The 19,839-nt window shown below is 51.9% G+C and overlaps 2 protein-coding genes across 4 annotated transcripts; both read left to right on the forward strand.

Annotated features, from left to right (window-relative positions):
• The first annotated feature begins 146 nt into the window (after positions 1–146).
• On the forward strand, positions 147–5,476 carry PIGT (phosphatidylinositol glycan anchor biosynthesis class T). Its single transcript, XM_040079931.1, has 12 exons — positions 147–333; positions 722–899; positions 1,717–1,844; positions 2,320–2,420; positions 2,578–2,664; positions 2,908–2,995; positions 3,070–3,167; positions 3,450–3,615; positions 3,705–3,905; positions 4,431–4,596; positions 4,715–4,798; positions 4,931–5,476. The coding sequence occupies exons 1-12, from the start codon at positions 147–149 to the stop codon at positions 5,181–5,183; spliced, it is 1,737 nt and encodes a 578-aa protein (XP_039935865.1). The 3' UTR covers positions 5,184–5,476.
• A 2,804-nt stretch (positions 5,477–8,280) lies between these two features.
• BLCAP (BLCAP apoptosis inducing factor) lies at positions 8,281–15,949 on the forward strand. 3 transcript variants are annotated; one of them, XM_040079933.2, is made up of 2 exons: positions 8,281–8,392; positions 14,319–15,949. In XM_040079933.2, the coding sequence occupies exon 2, from the start codon at positions 14,404–14,406 to the stop codon at positions 14,665–14,667; it is 264 nt and encodes an 87-aa protein (XP_039935867.1). In that variant the 5' UTR covers positions 8,281–8,392; positions 14,319–14,403; the 3' UTR covers positions 14,668–15,949. The 3 variants fall into 3 exon arrangements, with proteins under 3 accessions (XP_039935867.1, XP_039935869.1, XP_039935868.1); XM_040079935.2 differs by lacking the exon at positions 8,281–8,392 and adding an exon at positions 9,110–9,253; XM_040079934.2 differs by lacking the exon at positions 8,281–8,392 and adding an exon at positions 11,617–11,640.
• Positions 15,950–19,839: the final 3,890 nt, after the last annotated feature.

The following is a 19,839-nucleotide window of genomic DNA, read 5'->3' on the forward strand; positions in this document are numbered from 1 at the left end:
GCCCCGCGGAGGCTCCAGGCCGGCTCCGTTCAGCAGCTCTCGGTGCCAGGCCGGGCGCACGGAGCGTCTCCATGGCAGCCCCGGAAGCGGCGCCATTGGCGGCGCGGGCGGAAGCGGAAGCGGCGCGAGGCGGGGCGGGCGGCGGGATGGCGGCGGTGTTGGTGCTACTGCTGCTTCTGGCGGCAGGGCCCGGGCCCGGACGGGCGGACGCGGGGCGGGAGCGGCGGGACGCGCTGCGGGAGGAGCTGCTGCTGAGCCCGCTGCCCACCGGCGATGTGGCCGCCACCTTCCAGTTCCGCACGCGCTGGGACGCGGACCTGCAGCGGGGCTCAGGTAGGGCGGGCCCGGCCTGGGCGGACCGCGCCGCTATTGGCCGGGTCGGGGGCGGACGGCTCGGCTATTGGCTGGCCCGGGGACGGACCGCACTGCTATTGGCTGGGGCGCGGCGCAGGGGCGGGGCTACCGCGGAGGGACCACGCGATGTGATTGATTGCCTCGGCGATTACGTCACCAGTATGAGTGACGTCAGAGGCGGGGGTGAGGTGGGCAGGGACCGGGCAGAGGGAGGCTGTGGTGACGGAGCGTTGCGGTGACGTCACACGAGAGGCTGTGTTGATGGTGTAAGCAGAGGCAGTGTCTGGGTGACGTCATGTTTGGGCCGGTGTGATGTCAGGGGAAGGGGTCGGGGGATGAGATGGGCAGGGATTAACGCTGCCCACAGTCTCTCACTACAGGCTCTTCCCGAAGGCGCTGGGGCGGCTGGTGGCAGCGCTGGGCGTGCGGGAGCTCCACCTCGCGCTCACCCAGGGCTTCTGGCGCACCCGCTACTGGGGGCAGCCGCCCCTGCAGGCACCCGCTGGCGCTGAGCTCTGGGTCTGGTTCCAGCCCACGGTCACCGAGTAGGTACCCCAGCCATGGATCTGTCCCTCTGGGTCCCCTCTGTGGCCACTGCTCCCAGGAGCTGTTGCTCGTCTCTCATGAGGCAGCCACAGTGTGTGGCCTCCTGGGCTGAAAATTCCTGCTGGAAAGAAGAGCCCAGGAGCAGCTCTGAAAAACCACAGAACATGCCCCACCTTTTCACAGGACAGGGTGTGGTGCTGAGGGCAAATCCTTGTTCACTAAAGGCCCAAGGAATTCCCTTGTGGGCTCTGTGATGACAAACCCCTTGCTGCACTAGTACAGTGGGGCTCTATCTTGACCTCTCATCCATGACTCACTTCCTTTGACTCCCATCCAACACCTGTCACCATCTCCCTTAGCACACCACCCCTGTTCAAGCTGCAGCAGCCCTGTGGGGACTCACAGAGTTCTCTCCTCCCTGCAAGTGTCCTTTCTTTGGCTGCCGGTCAGGTCAGCCTTTGGAGCTGCACCAAGGCATTGCTTTGGGTCTCACAGCCCCATCCCCATTCACACACATCACCTCCTGCATGCTCCCTGCTCCCCTGGCCTCACTCCTCACATACCAGATGTGCCCACTGCCGTGTCCCTTGGCTCTGTGATGCTCTGTGATGTCCCTGCTGTCCCTCAAATCTGATGTGTCAGAATAAAATGCCAAGAGAGCTGGGGAGTACAAGCCCAGCAGTCTCTCTGCACACTCCATGCAGCCTTGGTAGCGCAGTGTGGTCACCCTGCTGTATTTATTGAATGTTACTGACTTAACACTTCTTGTTTCAAGGATTTGAGCTGCTGAGTAATCTCTGGTCTGTTCTCACACAGTGTTGATAAAGCCTGGAAAGAACTGAGTAACATTCTTTCGGGAATATTCTGTGCTTCTCTCAACTTCATTGATTCAACTAACACAGTGATTCCAACAGCATCCTTCAAACCCCTGGGTTTAGCCAATGGTGAGCCTGGTTCTGCCCTCTCACTTTAGTTCTGCTCCATGCCACTGCCAGCATTCCAGGTGCAGATCCTGCAATGACTCTGGGTCTGGGTGTGTACAACAGCATCTGTTAACCTCTTCTGGGAAAGATTTCCTCTCCCTGCAAACAAGGCTTGGATTCAAACAGGGGAAACTCACTAGTTCATGGCAGATGCTCCCAGGCTCTTACCTGTCTCTATGAAAAGTGTTTTATGAAACAGTGAGGACTACAGGATTTAAAGCACTCATGAAAAAAAAAACAAAACTGCTAGGGTATATCCTTGCCTATTCTTTCCAACCACTCTGAACAGAATGGTATCTACTTCTGGTGGTGCTCACGGCATTTCAGGCATACTGAGAGGGTGGTGGCATGTGGGTACACTGGGGGTGGAACAGATCTGCTGCTGTCCCTCATTCCTGTAGCAGTAGAGCCTGCTGACCTCCCTCTCCCTGCCCAGGGACAGATCACCATCTCCTGCGTTACGCTGTCCTGCCCAGGGAAGTCGTCTGCACAGAGAACCTCACCCCTTGGAAGAAGCTGCTGCCCTGTGGCTCAAAGGTAAAGACAAGTCTTGTTGCCTAATTGGGCCACTCCTGATGGAGCTGGGCTCCCAGCAGCAATCTGGGAGCATGCACTGGGAAGTTCCCTCAGGGCCTTTCTCTTGGTGGGAGCAGAGGACAGAGCAGGGGCTGAGTTTCTCCTTTGTTCCCTGCAGGCCGGGCTCGCTGTGCTGCTGAAGGCCGAGCGCTTGTTCCACAGCAGCTACCACTCACAGGCAGTGCACATCCGCCCCATCTGCAGGGTAAGTGCTGGGCTCAGCTCCCTTCCTGAGCACCCCAAGAGAAAATCCAAAGCCACCTTGTCACACTGCAAGGTATCACACCAGCTGCCCTGTGATGGGTTCACTGTGTCTAACACAGCTGTCATCCTGCTTCTCTGGTAACCCCAATGGAAATCTCGCAATCCTGGTGGAGTTCCAGCTCCATCCTGGTGTCCCCTCACTCCAGAAAGTGCGATCAGAGCCACTTGTCTCTTTCTTGTCCAGGATGCCTCCTGCCTGGCTGTGTCCTGGGAGCTCAGACAGACTCTCACTGTGGTCTTTGACTTCTTTTCCAGTGGCCAAGGAAAGAAAGGTAAGCTTGGTGGCTGTGCTCGAGTGCTCCCAGCCTGCAGCACTTGACCTGCCACCTGACCTTGCTTCCCACAGACTGGTCCCTCTTTAAGATGTTCTCTCGCACATTGACTGAGACGTGTCCTCTGGCATCGCAGAGCAAAGTCTACGTTGACATTTCCCCTAAGAACAAGGTAAGCTCATGGGTCAGAAAGCATGCCCTGCTCCCTCAGTTCAGCCACTTCATGTGGTTGTGAAACATCCTCACCTCCATCCCCTGCATGGCCTGGCCCTTCAGGGGCTAACAAAGGGAGGTGATTTCCTTGCTCTGAGAGGATGAGCCTGGTGGTGTTAGCAAGAGCACGGAGCTGGCTGTTGGGTGGGAAAGTTCAGGGCTACCTGGAGGGACTTTGCCCAGTGGTGCCAGTTTCTTCAAGGGACACTTTCTCCTTTCATAGTCCATTTCCCTTCCTCAGGAAAATGAGCTACTGGAAGTGTCCCCCCCTCCAACATCAGTCCATGAAGCTATTGTCCAGGGGGACAAGAAAACCTATGCTGTCTATGACCTGCTGAGCCCCTCACTCTTCAACACATCTCGCAGCCTCAATGTACAGCTGAAGTGGCAGCGGCCCCAAGACAGCTGTGAGTGAGCAGAACTTCACTTCATCTGCACCACTGGCCAGGGCTCTGGGGCTGAAAATCACCCCACTGCTGTCCTTCCTGTTCCACAGCGGAAATGCCCATTCCCATACTCCACGCTCAGCGTTACGTGGGGGGGTACGGGCTGCAGACCGGGGAGATCTGCACCCTCATCTACAACACTCACCCTTACCGAGCCTTCCCCGTGATCCTGCTGGAGACTGTGCCCTGGTACCTGCGGCTCTACGTGCACACCCTGACTATCATCACCAAAGGGAAGGAAAACAAGCCGAGTAAGTAAACCCTCTCGGCAGCACATGCCATACGATTCCCTTGGCATGAGCAGCTCATTCCAAAGATGGTTTAGTCCCTCCCTCAGGCCACAGTGATCACTGGGGAACTGGATTGTAAAACAAAATGTTTTAGGATGTTTTCCTAGCTCCAAGTTCAGTGCTCACAGCAGAGCAGATGAGACCATTACGTCTGTTTTAATATAAGAGGCACATGGATGGTGTTAAACAAAGGTTTAAACCAACATGAATTAATTTTTGTAGCACAGGAAGCTCAATTTAAAGCTATGATTGGGTTTTATTTTGCATTTATATCTCTTCTTATGAATACCTGACTTTCATGTGTCAGTAGCTTTAAAGACCAGCTAAATTTAACTTTAAGACATGCATTTTGCTATGGGTATATCTTGACTTGCCCAAAAAACCTCTCTTGGGACAGTGGAAGCAGGAGGACCCACCTCATGGGAGACGTCCAGGCAATGTGAGATTGGACAAGGTCTCCCATTGCTGAAATCTCTTTGGGGTTAGGTTACATCCACTACGAGCCAGCCCAGGACCGGAGACGGCCCCACCTCTTGGAAATGCTGATCCAGCTGCCAGCCAACTCCGTCACCAAGATCACAATCCAGTTTGAGAGGGCCTTATTGAAGTGGACAGAGTACCCACCTGACCCAAATCATGGCTTTTATGTCGGGTAATGACATTCCTCAGCTCCTCATCTCTTTCGGGGCTTTGCATAGGACTTACTGTCCCGGTCTCTGGAGATGTCTTTGCTGTCAGGACTGACACTGGCATGCTTTTTTTGCCCTTAGTTCATCTGTGCTCAGTGCCCTGGTGCCCAGTGTCACTGCAATGAAGAACATGGATGTGGAGCAAAGCCCTCTCTTCACCTCACTGTGAGTGCGCTTGTGCTGGGGACTGGGGCTGTGCCACAACCTGCGGGCTGTGGCTGCCCTCATCCTCTCTGGTGAGCATGAAGCACTGGTCCTGTGCAGGCTGACCCTGCCTTTCCTTCTTCCACTCTCCAGGTTTCCTTCCTCTGATGGCTCCAGCTATTTTGTGCGCCTGTACACGGAGCCACTGCTGGTGAACCTGCCAACACCAGACTTCAGCATGCCCTACAACGTCATCTGCCTCACCTGCACCGTGGTGGCCGTGTGCTACGGCTCCTTCTACAACCTGCTGACCAGAACGTTCCACGTGGAGGAGCCGAGCCGGGGCGGGCTGGCCAAGCGGCTGGCCAACGTCATCCGAAAATTCAGGGGGGTACCCCCACTCTGAGAGGAACCAGGGCAGCCAGCACTGTCTGCAGGGCTCTGTGGGGACACTGAGATAGCAGAACACTACTGCACTTGTCTTGCTGGAAGGAGCTTGTTCTGCTTTGCTGCCTGAATCTCTCTTGGGATCCAGTAAGCTGAGAGACCACTTCCAGTGCTAAGATGGGAAATGGCTCTAAGCCCATTGACTACTGAACTGCACTGCTATGGGACTGGGAAAAGTAAAAGACTTCTGTTTGGGAGAGGTGTAACTTACATGCCGGGAATGGTGCTGAAAATAAACTTGAGTGTTTTGTATGTTTGTGCTGCTTCTGGTTGGTTTTGTTTTCTCAGCTCGCAGGCAGTTGATCCTCTAAGACTGTGAGCTGCCAAGTCTGTAGCACACTGCCTGGATCAGCTGGGATTTGATGCAGGAAGGACCGGGCAAGGGGGTTTGATCTGCAGCAAAGAGAAGGATTCATTTAACATCTAACATCTCCCCTTTCACAATTGCCATGTTTCACGTATACGTGTCCTGTCACACTTGGCCACATTGGAGCCAGTTTGAAAATTAATTGTTGGGCATAGCGTATGTCTGCCCCCTCACCAACAGCAAGGGTTTATTTTCTTTCACAGGAAAAAGCTTCTCTTGCTCAACTTCTATTTGCAGGATTTTGAAACCCTCCACCTGCTCACCCCTCTGCCACTGCACAAGATTCTCCTCTGTACCCACAGTGTCCCTGGAGCTTTGGGGAGCCTTGGCTCAGCAGACTCCAAATGCTGAGCTGCAGCCAGCCCTGGGCTGGGAATCTAAGAACACTGGCACCACTGTGCTCCTCAGTTATTTTCTCAAAATACAAATTACCACCCTTTTGTGGTTCACACGGAGCAGCGGGAGGTCAGTGGTGGTGCTGCTCGGCCTCTGACAGTGCTGCTTTCAGGGGTACGCCCTCTCCATCTCAGATGTGGCTTTTGTGATTGGAACAGACACTGCTTACAACCAGCTAAACAAAGGACAGGGAAATCTTTGGAAGAAATACTCCTCAGAACCAGAGCAGAGCACAGCCAGAGGTCCTTTAAAAGCTTCTGCTTGAACAGAAAGGCCATAAAAACCCCACGGCCTCCTGTCCTGCACAGAACAATCTATTCTCACTGGCCTGGGATTACCTTTCCCTTCCATGCCACAGGTGCTCTTTACTCTGCAGCTCCTTACAGATCCACTCCACTGGATGGCTCCATGCAGCCTGCAGAGCCTGCTGAAACACGAGTTTTGGACAATCCCTCTCTGTTCCTGCCTGCTGAAAAAGGTGCCACAGGGCTGGGAGCTCATGCTGCTTCCAGCTACAGCTTGGTGAGCCAGGTTTCAAGTGCAAAACAGAATTTATAGAAAGCTGGAACTACAACCAAAACCCAAGCAAGCACACAGCTCCCACAGCAGGGCAAGAGTCTTAGGCATGAATCTCCACACTGTAGCTAGCATAATGATTTGGAAAACTCAGGTTGTGTCAGGTTGGATCCAGGATCAGTCCTGCAGACTGCAACCAGCAGCATGTGCTGGGGCAGCTCGGAGCACCTCAATTCCCCAGATGAAGCCTGCTTGCTGCTGGCCTTAGGTGGGATCCTGGAAGTCCCTGAGTGGTCATGGGCTGCCATGGGAATCATCAGCTGGCATCTAGTAGTTATTTTTACTGCAAACCACAAGAGCTGGCATCAGCCAAAGGCTTTAGGGGCCGTTCCTGTGCAGTGCCATAAACCAGGAATTTTAAACACCCCATAAAGAGGTCAGCTCAGAATAATGGCAGAGCAGAGGGAAACTCTCCCAGGCTTGGTACACGCTTGCCAGCCATTGGGAGAGCAGGTCTTATCACAGCTATCAAATGCACAGGCCAGCCAAGTGGAAAACTCTGTGGGAAATGTGGGTAGCCCTGCAACTGTGGCTGGGTGGGTTTTAAATGGTTGCAAAAATGCCAAATCTTGGTCTTTGGGGGTTTTTTTCTTTTGTTTTTGTTTTTCCTGAACTATTTTTCTTCTTTCCCTTGGATTACTCAGTGCAGGAGAGACATGGAGCTCCCAGAGGCAAGGGCTGTGAAGGTGGCATCTCTCTTAGTAGGAAAAGCTGAGGGAGCTGGGGCTGTTTATGCTGGGGGAGAGATGACTGAGAAGGGACTTTATCAATGCCTGTGAGCAGCTGCAGGGAGGGCGTTCTGAGGATGGAGCCAGGCTCCCCTGGTGGTGCTGAACGGTGGGATAAGGTAACAAGAGCACTGCAAGTTCCACCTGAACATGAAGAACTTTACTGCATGGGTGACTGGGACAGGCTGCCACTCAGGTCGTTCCCTGGAGATATTCCCATGCCCCTGAACACGATCCAGAGCACTGTGCTGGAGGGGATGCAGCAGAGCAGGGGGGAGGCTGGCACGGCCTGCAGTGCTCCCTGCCCAGCCCCGCCGGCCTCCGCGGCTCTGTGAGGCAGCGCAGCACAAGGTGCAATGGAAAATGCAAACAGAATTGAATAATAACCGCGGAACATTCCGAGTTGTAAGTGACCCATCAGCATACTCGAGTCCAACCCCTAGCCCTGCACCCCAGGAATCCCACCGTGTGCCTGAGAGCGGGCTCCAAACCCTTCTAGACCTCAGACAGGCTTGGTGCTGTGACCACTGCCCTGGGGAGCCTGTTTCAGTGCCCGACCACCATCTGGGCGAAAATCCTTTTTCTAACACCCAGCCTAACTCTCCCCTGACACAACCTCAGGCCATTCCCTCGGCTCCTGCCACTGGTCATGAACAGAGCGGAGCTGCCCCTCGTGCGGAAGTTGCAAGCAGCGCTCAGGCCTCCTCCTCTGCGTCCTCCAGGCTGAGCAGCCCGAGCGCGGCTCACGACAAGAACCCACAAACACACAAAAACTTTTCCACAAACACACAAAAACCTTTCCACAAACGCAGAGCCCGGGCGAGGCCGGCTGCCGGCGCCGTGCGCAGGCGCAGCGCGGTGCGCGCAGGCGCAGTACCCGCCGCGCTCCGCTGCGCCGCGCGGGGCTGCCCGGACCCGCCTGAGGAGCGGCCGCTCCCCGCTCCCGCTGCCGGAGCAGCAGCGCACCGGGGCCGGCGGCGCTCCCGGGGACAGCCGGCCGGCCGCGTGGGGCCTGCGGGGCGTTCCCCGCCTCCCGGCAGGCCTCTCCCTCCTTCCTCAGGGCGGCCCCGGGCCGGCGGCGAGAGGCGGCGGCGCCGCGCGGTGAGTACGGGCCGGGGAGCGGCGGGGGGCGGTCGGGGCCCAGCCGGCGCGATGGCGGAGCGGGGGAACCCTGCCAGGGGGATCGTAGCCCTGCGCGCGTCGGGATGGAAAAGGCTCCAACCGACCCCGAGCTCGGTGCTAGCGTGGAAATAACAGCGCTGCGTGTGCCCTCCCCTCCCTTCCTTCTGCTCCCTTCCTTCTGCTCTCGGCCTCCAACATCTCGTAGCTGTGGTTAGCGCCTTCTGAAAGGAAACCCAGGCCGGTTTCTCCCCAGGGCGGCACAATGCTCTGCAAAGCTTTTGTCCAGGCAGCTGGACTGGGATGAGCCTTGTGGGTCCCTTCCCAGCCAGGATATTCTGCGATAGTCTGTGAATACAGCGCTCTCCGTCGCTGTTGTGCCCAGCCGGGCACCCTCCCTGAGCCCCCATACGTGCTTTGAGCCAGCTACAAAGCGAGTTTACAAGCTGTTCTGTCATACGAACATTGCTCATGATAGCCCAAACATGGAAGTGCGTGAGAAGAGGGAAAACAAGCTCTTAAATGCAGTCCACAACATGCTGAAATCTTCCATGTTTCCCTGGTACTGAAGCATTTCAATGGACCTTGCAAGTACTGTCATAGTCCAGTAACCTTTGTCTTTCCAAAGTATAGGTCACAATTCCTCATAGCTGCCCAAACAGCATTTTTACCTTTCCTGATCTGAGATGCAGAAAACTCACCCTTATCAGGCTGTATTTGGACCTCTGAGGCCTGCTGAAGGCAGAAAAGGTGGAGAAGAGGTCCAGATTAAAACTGCTTTTCTCCAGGAACTTGAAATGGGCCTGGAAGTTGTGATCTTTGGCAGTTAAACAAAGGCAAAAGGTGAGAATGAGGACTTCTGAAAATTAATGAATTAGTACAAATGAAAGTAGTAATACTTCAGATGACAACTGTGACTGCTGACATCTCTTCCCACCACAGAGCTGGCTGACTTAAGCTTCTGCTCCTCTGATTCCTGATGATTTCCAGGCCCATTCCAAGCTCTCTGAAAAAAACAGTTTTAGTTTGGATCTCTCCTCTGCCTTCCTGCTCCTGGGTGAAGGAGGATTCACCCTGGTGCTGTGAGGGCGTTGCAGTCCAGATGGAATGGGTGCCACCTCTGGACAAAAGCTAATCCATCCCCCATCAGGAATGAAGCTCAGAGGGCAGCTTTGAAAGTGGTGGCTCAACAGAGAGCCTCCACTTTTCACCAAGTGAGTTACTTTGGCTTGTGTCTAGCTTGAGAAATCAGAACACTAACCTCAAGGCTTGGTTATTAAAAGATTGTTGCTCCTTTTGGAAACTATTGTCATTGCACTGCACCATTTCTGAGTCTACATCAAGTGTCCAAGGCATGATCCAAGACTAGGGTAAGGCCTTTGCCAAAAATTGTAGACTCTTTCCAGCTGAGTCATACCAGCAGATAAAGCTTTTTTAAAAATTGAAATAATGGCAAGGCTAAAAAAAAACCCTAGAGAAGTTAATCCCTGCTGCAAATAGGTCTTAAAGTTTGAGCAGTTACGGTTCTTGGGTTTACGACAGAGGGTTGGCATCTGGGAAGCTGCTCTGCTGTTGCTTTTCTTAGCTGAACTCTTCAAACTTGTCACTTGATAGTTCTTCATCTGTCTTTTTGTCCCAGTACTTTCAGTGTTGTGTGTTTTTCAGCAGCTGTTTTGGGTGCTATGTGATAAATTTGAGTTGGTTTTGAACACAGGGTGAAGCACTGCTCACACACATCAGTGAGTAGTTGTGGCAGGGTTTTTGATTAAAATGGTTTTAAGCAGCCAGGTGAGCACTATAGGTAAGAAACACATCCCTGAGACTTACTCTTCAGTTGATATGCACTGGATAACTTGAGAGACTTTTATCTAACCAGTGTGGGGTTTCATCACAAGCAGAGACTTCATGAAGCTTTTGGGAAAGGGAGAGGATGATATACCAGCATGCCCCAATAAAAAGGTTACTCAGTGTTCTATTGCAGGCATTTCAGCTCTCAGCCCGCCATACTCTTTCTGTAGCATCTGCTGGGAGAGTTCTGTGTGGACAGCACTGGCTTAAAGGCTGCCTTAGTAAAGCTTGCCCTTGAAGTGCTTGGGGAATGCTGGCTGATTATTCTCCCCTTCCAGGGTAAATAGACCTTTAAAGAATTCAAATGTTCTTGAGAAAGGTACAGACTTGGTATTGACACATTGATGTGTCAAACCTATGGCGTAGGAACAACTCTCAGTGTGTTAATTGCTGAGATAGTTTGTAGAATATGAAGGAACAGCTTGCCAGCTCCTCAGATGGATTTATTCCAAAATGTGATTGATCTATTGCAAAGCACTGTGCTACTCACTAGAGTGACCTGTCATAACTGAAATTTTGTTTCTGCTTTGGAAAGGTCTGCTACTGCCTTTGCACTGGAATTCCAAAATCCTCTGCACAAACATCCACCAGTAGGACCTGAATGATTTTGGGAGGGAAGATGACAGCAGGGAGGGCTTGGAATGCAATGGAAGCCGGCTAATAAGCACGTGGGAAAGTATTGGTGCTTGTTTACGAAGGTGTGCAGGGAACCTCCCCTGGCTGCTCCTCTGCCTGCAGGAACTGGCAACACGTGAAGATCAGACTGGGCCACAGTGAGAGCATCACCAGCTCTGCTGCTGAGGGGTCTGAAGTGACTTCAGGTGGATTCAGGTGCTGGGGAGGGGTGGAAGGAGAAGGGAGCTGTCAGGTAAATATGAGTGGCCTCCAAATCAGGTGACATGAGCAGCACAGGAGCAGGTTTGAGGATAGCGGGACACTGGGCTGGCTGAGGCAAGAGGTAAGTCAGGCAGGGGGGAACAAGAGCAACTGGTTGAGGGAAAACAGGATGCAGTTGTGAAACCAGTCCTGTGGGGTGACAGGTTATTATTTGCTCTGGAACATGGTAATCTTTGGCTTGGATTGTAAGGAGGGGACAAAGACAAGGTAGGAAGCTTTAATTTGCAAGTTTGACCTTGCTTGAGAAACCAGGCAAAACCGAACATTGTTGTGGCTTCCAGAAGGATCTGCCTGTCCTGGGCATGAAGGAGAATGTTCCCTGATCAGTAAAGAGCTGATAAGCAGGAGGTGCTGTTTCTCTTTGATCGTAGAGTGTACAGAAAACGCAGTCTCAATGCCAGCTGTACAAAGAATCTCTAGTGAAGAACACTTTTCTTACTAATGGAAAGTCCCTTGAGGAGACAGAGCTGTAGCAGCCTCCAGTAGTAAGTACTCTGTCTAGGATCAGCTATGGGATACAGCAAAGGGGCCAGCCTTTAACTAGTTGGTAGCAAAGGGGCAGGTGAGAATACAACAGACTGATTACAGATACAAAGAGCAGCTATTTGAATGGCTGCATTTGGCAGAAATCCAAGAGGATTGCAGGTTAAAGGGCATTGGCATTGAAACCTCATAGTAAAAATAACTACTATTAAATGATTCTTTATCCTGCAGTGGTTGTATTGATTGCTAAAAGCAACTGGTTCTCGCAGGAAATACTAATATTTAAAAATGAGTACCTTGTTCTGAGATGGCTTTGTGTTTGTAGGAAGTGCTCAAGCAGAGCTTAGATGCTTAGAATCAACTCAGTGCTTAGAGTGTTATTGTTAAGAGCATTGTAGGAGTGAGGAGGGCAGATCATGAAGTACGAAGTGTGGCTACAACACAAATTATAATTATTTTCTAACTGTAGTCGGTTTTAAAGTTTGGGGCTAAAGGCTCAATAGTGATACGTGTGACCTTATTAAAGCTGAGAGATTTGTGACATTAGCTCTGAAAAATTCTAGTTCTTTGTTTCAGGCTTGTGCTGCTTAACAGACAAATTGTTTACCCATTTCTTTACTCTGGAGACAGAAAACCCCAAGCAAAGTAGGCACTTTAAACTGAAGTTTCAAGAACAAGTGACACAAATTGCCACAGAAGTCAAGCTGATGTAACTTAGGGCTGGGTCTAGCAAAAACATGACATGGTGTTTAGGCAGTGATTTTTAATGCTCAGTGTTTGGAGCACTTGTGAGAAAAAAAATTGCAGGAAACTTCAAGAAGGGAACATTTCAGGAGAATTAAGGCAACTGCAAATCATTGATTTAGTACAACTTTGCTGCTTCCAATGCAATCTGAACTGAAAACCTGGGTGATGGGATTTAATTACCTTCCTGTTCAAATATTTGTTGTTAGATCTTTTTCTCTCCATTCTTCTTCTTGGAAAAAAAAGTTCTCTAGTACTTCTGTGGTATTGTTCACTCCAGAAACAGCTGAGCAATTCACAAAGTCTAGCAGACAGCATGTTTTGTTATGAAATGAGTAGTAGCTAATTCCAGTTTATAGATGGGGCAAAAGGCTTGGGGCTAGACTTGCCCTTAAAGATGCAAGTGAGTGACCTGCCTGAAACAGGACTGTTTCACTGGGTGCTTTATTCCCGTGACTTGTCTTTATCTGTATTGCAGCATAAAATAACTTCTTCCTTACTCTTTGGCTACTGAGCTTCAGCTTAGTTTTATTAATTGAACTCCAGCTGCCCTTTCTGCTAGAGAACACTCCCTTGCAGGAGCACCAGCACAATGTACTTTTCCCCACATAATGTTTGTGCTGGTGGAGATGTTGGCCAGCATTTTCCTACTAACATTAAAACAGATTGTGCTGTGCAGGATGGCAGCATTTCCTGCTGCTGACAGCAGAGCCCATTGGTACCTGTGAGACAAGTCTGACCTCAGTGTTCTCTTTTGGAAGAGAACCTCGTGTGGTTTTCTCTTGGCTTTTTGCAATCCCTCGTTCTCCCTCCCTTTGCCCGGAAATCCCTTCTCCTGCCAACAGGAGCCAGTGGAATGTGCTGTTTGTTTACATTCTCACTCCTTCATCCTACTAACCTTCCCACCCCCCAGCTGTAATCCTAACAGCTCGGCTGAGCCCTTCATCCTTCTGAGGGAGCACTGCTCCATTGAGTAATTGCAGATACAAGGCTTGCTGCAAGGAGCTGTCCTCACCAGACTCTCCTTACTGGGGCTGAGGCATTTATTGTTTTTAAAGCCATTTGAAATTCTTGAAGGTGTATGTAGTGCTTCAAAGGAAAAAACAAAAGCGCACACTTGGTGTCATCGAGGTGGTTTCTAAAGGTAGGAGCAGGTTTTCTGGACTTGTAATATGCTGTCCTATGCCTATGAAAGCCCTTAAAGCTTAGTTTCCAGATGGTTTTACAGTAATCCAAGTGAGGAAATCCTGTGTTTACAGCACTTATGGAAATTGCCGTTTTGAGCCTGTCCCCCATTTGATCTCTTCACATACTTTGTCTTATCTGACTTGAGCTGTTTGGCAAGGATTATAAATCCTTAAGCAGGGACTGTCCTCCCCTTTTGTTTTTTAACAGCCTGGACGCTGCCAGGGCTTTCCTGGGTAGCTTGATGTGTACCCGGTCTAGTGCTGTCCTGCTGGAAGACTTAATTATTTGTTTGCAGAACAATTCCTTACACAAATCCTTCCTTAACACTTCTCTGTAGCACCAAATAATGATTACTCTTCAACTGCATTTCTTTATATCATCCCTCAAGCCTTTGGACTGTCTTGGATCAGTGTGTGTAGGGAAGGCTGTGGCAGTTTGTTTCCCATTTCCACCTCCCCCTTTCTGTTCCTGCACTATGCCAAAAGGGTCTCACTTGTTAGTCTGGGTAAAGGCCTGAAAAACAGAGCACACAGGACACACTTCTATACCAGCATTAGCCGATCGTGTCCCCAGCTGAGTGGTTCAGAAAGCAGGAAGCTTTCCACCAGCTCCAAGACACACCAGAATTTAGTACAGGGAGTTCAGTCATCAGCATATGATGCTTGGGAGTAAATGAAGCTGTAGAAAAATGTCAGTTGATTTTTTCCCTGTATTTCTCTGACAGTCTGACATTTTCCCCTTCCTACAGAGCAACCTGCCCTCCAGAGGAGTTGCTGGGGCCTGTTTTGGAGCACATCCGACTGCTACTGCCTACAAGGCCCCAGCCAGCCACGATGTACTGCCTTCAGTGGTTGCTGCCTGTCCTGCTCATACCCAAGCCTCTCAACCCAGCACTGTGGTTCAGTCACTCAATGTTCATGGGATTCTACCTGCTCAGTTTTCTCCTGGAACGGAAACCTTGCACGATTTGTGCCTTGGTTTTCCTGGCAGCTCTATTCCTCATCTGCTACAGCTGCTGGGGGAACTGCTTCTTGTATCACTGCACAGGATCCCAGTTGCCGGAATCAGCTCATGATCCCAACATAGTGGGCACCTAGAAAATCGTAATCTTCCAGTCTGCTGAGGGCTCTTGTTTTGCTTTTAAAAAGGGGGTGGGGCCGGGGAGGAGGGGGGTGTTGGGTATGGGACTGGAGTAAGGACAACCTGTTTCCTGTAACTGTGCGTGGACTGGAGTGGCAAATTCTTCCCACTCTGCCTGTGAATTCGACTCGTTTACTGTGTGAACTCTGGCAGCACCACCTGCTTTTTTAGAAGCAGAAGTCTTTTTTTTTTTTCTTCCTTTCCCGTATCACCGGGAACAGACACCAGCCCTGTCAACTGAGCACTGCTGGAAGCCTGAGCCGCTGGCCCCTGCCCAACTGGGAGCACTGGAGTCGTGTCACTTGTCTGCATTAGGCCATGGTGGTCTAACTCAGGGCTCTTGGCCCACTGATCCTGCTTGAATAGCTACAAGATTCTCTCAGCCTCTCTTTGAGGGGAGCCAGCCTTCCCACCTTGCTGATCAAGGGCGAGTGCAACAGCTCACAAATGGACTTGGCCAAAAGCTGCTGGAGCCAGGGGCAGTTGAGTCATCTCCTCCTGCTCAGCCTGCCAAAGAGAAGTGTGCAGTGCTTTCTGAACTCTCTGCTCCAAAATCCCAGCCTGAAAGCCTCAGTTATGCTGCTGCTTTTATAAAGCCTGACAGGCAGCAGAGACTATCTCTTCCCCTCCTCCTACATATCCCGGGTTTACCAAGGTATTGACTGTAGGGAGGAAGAACCAGCATGCTGCAAGACACAGGGGTTTGGAAGCCACTGTGAACTTTATCCTACAAAAGTCACTAGCCCAAAAGGCTGGATGTGGGCGGGGCAGGAAAGGGTCCATGAGGTGGAGACATGGCTTGAAGCAGTAGATGCTTCAGCCATTTTCAGAGATGATGGTTTTGGGCCAGAGGTGACAGAAGGTGCTGGTGGTACTGACTAGAGAAGGGCAGAGGCTGAAAAAATGCCTGGTGTCTGCAGCTTCCCTGGCAGAAGGATGTCAAGAATCCATGGTGGTGGTGGGTCAGGCCTACAGCCTGGGGCAGAGATTGGTTTGTGAGAAGACTTAAAGGCTGACACAAAACACCTCTAAACTTTGAAGGTTTCCCTCCCCTTTGCCATCTGTTTGTCTTTCCTTCAGTCTTCTGGTGGAGAGCAGCAGAGAAGTGGCTGTTGCTGTCCTGAGGCAGTTCAAGCTATGAGGTTGTGAAACTTCCAGAGTATTGTTTGTTCATTGCACAGCTGTTCAAAATGTTTAATAAAGCTTTATAAACTTTGGTCTATGGCCTCCTGCCCAGCATGATGCATTGGCTGCTCATTGTGGATGCCTTAGCCCAGCAATCACGTGTCTCTGCATTGTTCTGTTCCCAGCACAGCAACCCCAAACAGTCTCCAGCAAGAGGCAGAGCCTGTTTGCCCTGTAGCTCCCAGTACTGACTCTTCTTGACTGTTTAAACTGACCCTGGGCTGACTGGGAGCCAGACTGGCAGTTCATAAACAGCCTCATCTCACACCCAGAAGCACCTCCTGTGTCGCGTGTATCTCTGCACTTACGTGACAGATTCCCCTTTTTCTTGCTGCTTATGGAATTAAACCCCCGAGCTGTGTCCTGGAAGCCGCTAATCCCCAGTGCCGACAGTAAAAGTGTCTGCCCACGTGGTGTAAGCCCAGCCCATGACACCACCTCACCCCAGCCTGTCCCTGTGCTCAGGGCAGCCCCAGCTGCCACCAGCCATCCAGGGGGACACGCAGTGGTGAGTGCTTCCCCAGCCTTGGCCGTGTCCCTGTGTAGAGTGGGGAGAGACAGACTCTGGGATCCAACAGCAGCACCTGAGAGTGTTGAAGGGTGTGAAAACTGTGTTGCTGGAGTTGAAACAGGCTTGGCTTTATCCCTTACTCTGAAGAGCAGGTCCAAGTTGGAAAGAGTTCAGGGCGTAGTTTTGTTTACATGATTAAATAAAAGCATGCGCCACATCAAAAATAGATGTGACAGCTCTGTCACCTGTCAGGCTGAGGGAAATCCCAGTAGCTGTCACATCAACTCAGGAATAAATAACAAGTGGAAAGGAGAGGGGAGGGCACTCATTGCAAGGCATGGCACAGCCACACTCTGAGCAACTTTTAAGTTCCAATGTATTTAAGCTAATGCACTCTGTTCTGTCAAGAGAACACTTCTGTTGCTCACTAGCCAAGTTACACTTTACAGCAATTGGAATAAATGTTAGCCACAAAGCCAGGCAATCCTTTGGATGAGAGCAAGCCTTGGTTTTGTACGTGGGGTTCAAGACAAGATAGAGCTGCGGGCTCTTGCCTTGTGTGAAACCCAGCTCGAAAAAAGCACTTCAAAAGAGGGAGGCTGCAGGACAGCTTTCAGTGGGGTAGGAAGCCTCCCACCCCTAATGCAGAGAAGGAGCACTCTTTGATATGCACACAGCCTTCCCCAGCACACTATTACCCTCTTTAGGGCCCTGAGATACCATCTTCATTGTAAAGATAGAAGTGTAAAGCAACTTAGTCATGGTCAGACAGAAAGCCTCGGGCAGAAGGAGGAACCCGACAAAGTCTCACATCCCATGCTAATGCCTGGTTCATCCTTCTCCATAAAGAAACTGTGAAAAACCAGCCTGTGACTGCAGAACAGGTCGAACCCGATGGCTTCTGAAAAGCAGCATCACCGTCCCTGCCTGTGCACCACAGATGGGGCTGAGCCTGGACAGACACAGCTCAGCCAGGCGTTTGGCAGCTACATGGAAAAATGCTCACGCGAGGTGTTTTGTCCCTCTCTGCCAGAAGAGCAGTGGGGTGGCTCTGTCCCCGGGTATCCTGGGGCCACCACAGGGTCTCTGTGTGGGGGCTGCACAGAGGGGCAGCCGCACCAGTGGGATTTAGAACTCAACCGCTGTGTTGTGCCAGGCTCCACTGAGCCTGGACGCTGCCCGCAAGTGTCACTTGACACTTTGGCACCGAGTGAGTCTCATTCACCTTGCTGAATTACAGTGTCCATCTGCCTGATGCTCCCTGGATACAGGGAGCTGGAGCCTTAAGCTGTTCCTTTGTCTTTCCGTGTGAGGGAAGAGATCATTTTCCTTTCTAGGTCATATAACAGATCAGTGACACAGCAGGGTCAATAAAGGAAAATAAAACAAAACCAACAAAAACAAAACAAAAGCCATCCCAGGTTCCCATCCTTACAGAGATGCAGCTTGGCTCAGACAGTCCTTGGGCTCCCCAGTACAGCCTTAGGGTCCAGGGGCTTTTCATACTCCTCCTCAAGCCTTCTCAGGGAGAGGGAGCACCCCCAGGATGAGCAGCTGGAGTAGCACAAGGCTTGCCTTTTTTTGGAAGCTTTAGATCTGCCTGATATCCATGACAGTGCATCATTTCAGGATCTGACACTTGCCAATTGAGCTCCCCAGCACTGCTCGGGGTGCAGGTAGGAATCAGCCTGCTCTCCCAGCGTCTGCCTCCCATCCAGGGCTCTTGCTGGGTGATTAGTGCCTCCTGCCTGGATTCTCTTCATGCTCACCCTGAGACAGGCCCACAACGTGGCCTTACAAACAGCAGCAGCCAGAGGAAAGAGGTTGATCCTGTGGAGGAGCCATTTGGGCTGGAAGCACCCACCAGTGGGCTCAAGGAGGCCATCAAGTCCAGAGGCACAGTCCCACTGACGGAGCACCAGCCTTGTCCCCTCATGCTGTCACCCAGGCTGCTCCAGCCCATCTGCCGAGCCAGGCAAGCCACAAACATCGTTCAGGGTTACAGGTAGCCCTGCCCTGCAGCTTTTCTCTGGCACCAGCTTGTTTCCCAGCCGTGGGAGGTAAGCTACAGTCAGGCAAGGACTTTAGCCCTCCCCTCCAGAGCCTGAAGATTAACCCTTGGCAAGAGGGTTTTGCTACTCTTCCTGCAAAGGCAAATCCTCTCGGAGTAGGGCAAGGGAGGACAGATGGCTCAGGTGCCACCCAGACCTGCTGCTGGAGGAGATGAGATCCAAGTGACAACAGGCTGTGTCCTCTGAGAGAACACATGCTGGCAGCCTCCTGTCCACCCCTTGTTACCAGTGAGTAACGGGCACTGTGGGAGCTCTGGTGGCACTGCCAGCAAAACCTGAGAGCCTGACACGGGGACAGTCCTGCTGTGAGCCAGCCCCTTAACATACAGCACCCTGCTCCTGCCCCAGGGGATCTTCTGCTGCATTTAGCCTGTGGGAGAGACCCCAGACCCTCAGCACAACTCAGGATTTGCACTGACCCCGTGTCCTCAAAAGCATTTAACCTGTGGGAGCCAGGACTCCACGTTCTTGGGGAGCACTACCACTGAGCTGTGGGTAAGTGAAGGGGATGCTCAAGTCAAACAACTCATCCTCACCATTTTAGAGCCCACTGCCAACACAAACTGCACGGCACAGACCCCTGCTTCCTCACTGGAGCTGCTCAGGGGCAGCCACGGCCCCACCCTAGTACCTTCTTAAGATGCCTCAGCTGCCACTGAGGCTGAGGACAAGACAGGGAGAGGAGGGAACAAACAGTACCATAGGCAGGGCTTGGAAGTACCAAATCTAGTCCCCTCATCCCCTGTACACAAACCACCTCAGTTCCCTGCGCTTCCCCAGAGGTTAGGTGGACAGCAGCACCCACCACGTCCTGCTCCATTTCACCCCCCATGGCCATCCCATGCTCAAACAGCAGCGCCAAAGGTGCAGATCCCAGGGCTGGCGCAGCCACGGCCTCAGTTTCCCCCCGGGGTGACCTGGCTAGCCCACCCCCAGCCCACGCATTGCACAGAGACCAAGGCACCTGCACACAAGAGATAATCCCTCAATCGCTTAATTGCTTTAAAGACAAACAAAACATAAAGCATTCAACTTTAAAGGTGATAAGGCCGAGTCACTTACCAGTCCGAGGAAGAGCAAGCAGCCAGACTGGGGGACTCGGGGCACTAAAGCCACCCCAGAGTGTGGTGGTGATGGTGGTGGTGGTGAAGGAGCAGCAGCAGCAGCATCCACTCGCAATTTAGAAAACCCCGTATTGCCCAGCTCTGTGCTTTATGTCAATTACTTAATCACCGAGTGAGGGATCCCAATCAGCACCCACTAATTACCTTAACACAGCAGGCTTGTTTCTTAGAGCTGCTGATAAAGCAGATTCTGCTGAAGGGAGGCTGTCCCTGTCCTGTCCCCCCCAGCCCAGCCCG

The sequence above is a fragment of the Hirundo rustica genome, chromosome 16 (genome assembly GCF_015227805.2).
Source record: "Hirundo rustica isolate bHirRus1 chromosome 16, bHirRus1.pri.v3, whole genome shotgun sequence".
NCBI classification, from domain to species: Eukaryota; Metazoa; Chordata; class Aves; order Passeriformes; family Hirundinidae; genus Hirundo; species Hirundo rustica.

Coding starts and splice junctions, on each gene's coding strand:
- BLCAP (XM_040079933.2), top strand. CDS start 14,404: ATGTACTGCCTTCAGTGGTTGCTGCCTGTCCTGCTCATACCCAAGCCT.
- PIGT (XM_040079931.1), top strand. CDS start 147: ATGGCGGCGGTGTTGGTGCTACTGCTGCTTCTGGCGGCAGGGCCCGGG. Junction 1,845..2,319: donor ACCCCTGGGTTTAGCCAATG/GTGAGCCTGGTT, acceptor CTCCCTGCCCAG/GGACAGATCACCATCTCCTG. Junction 2,996..3,069: donor CAGTGGCCAAGGAAAGAAAG/GTAAGCTTGGTG, acceptor TGCTTCCCACAG/ACTGGTCCCTCTTTAAGATG.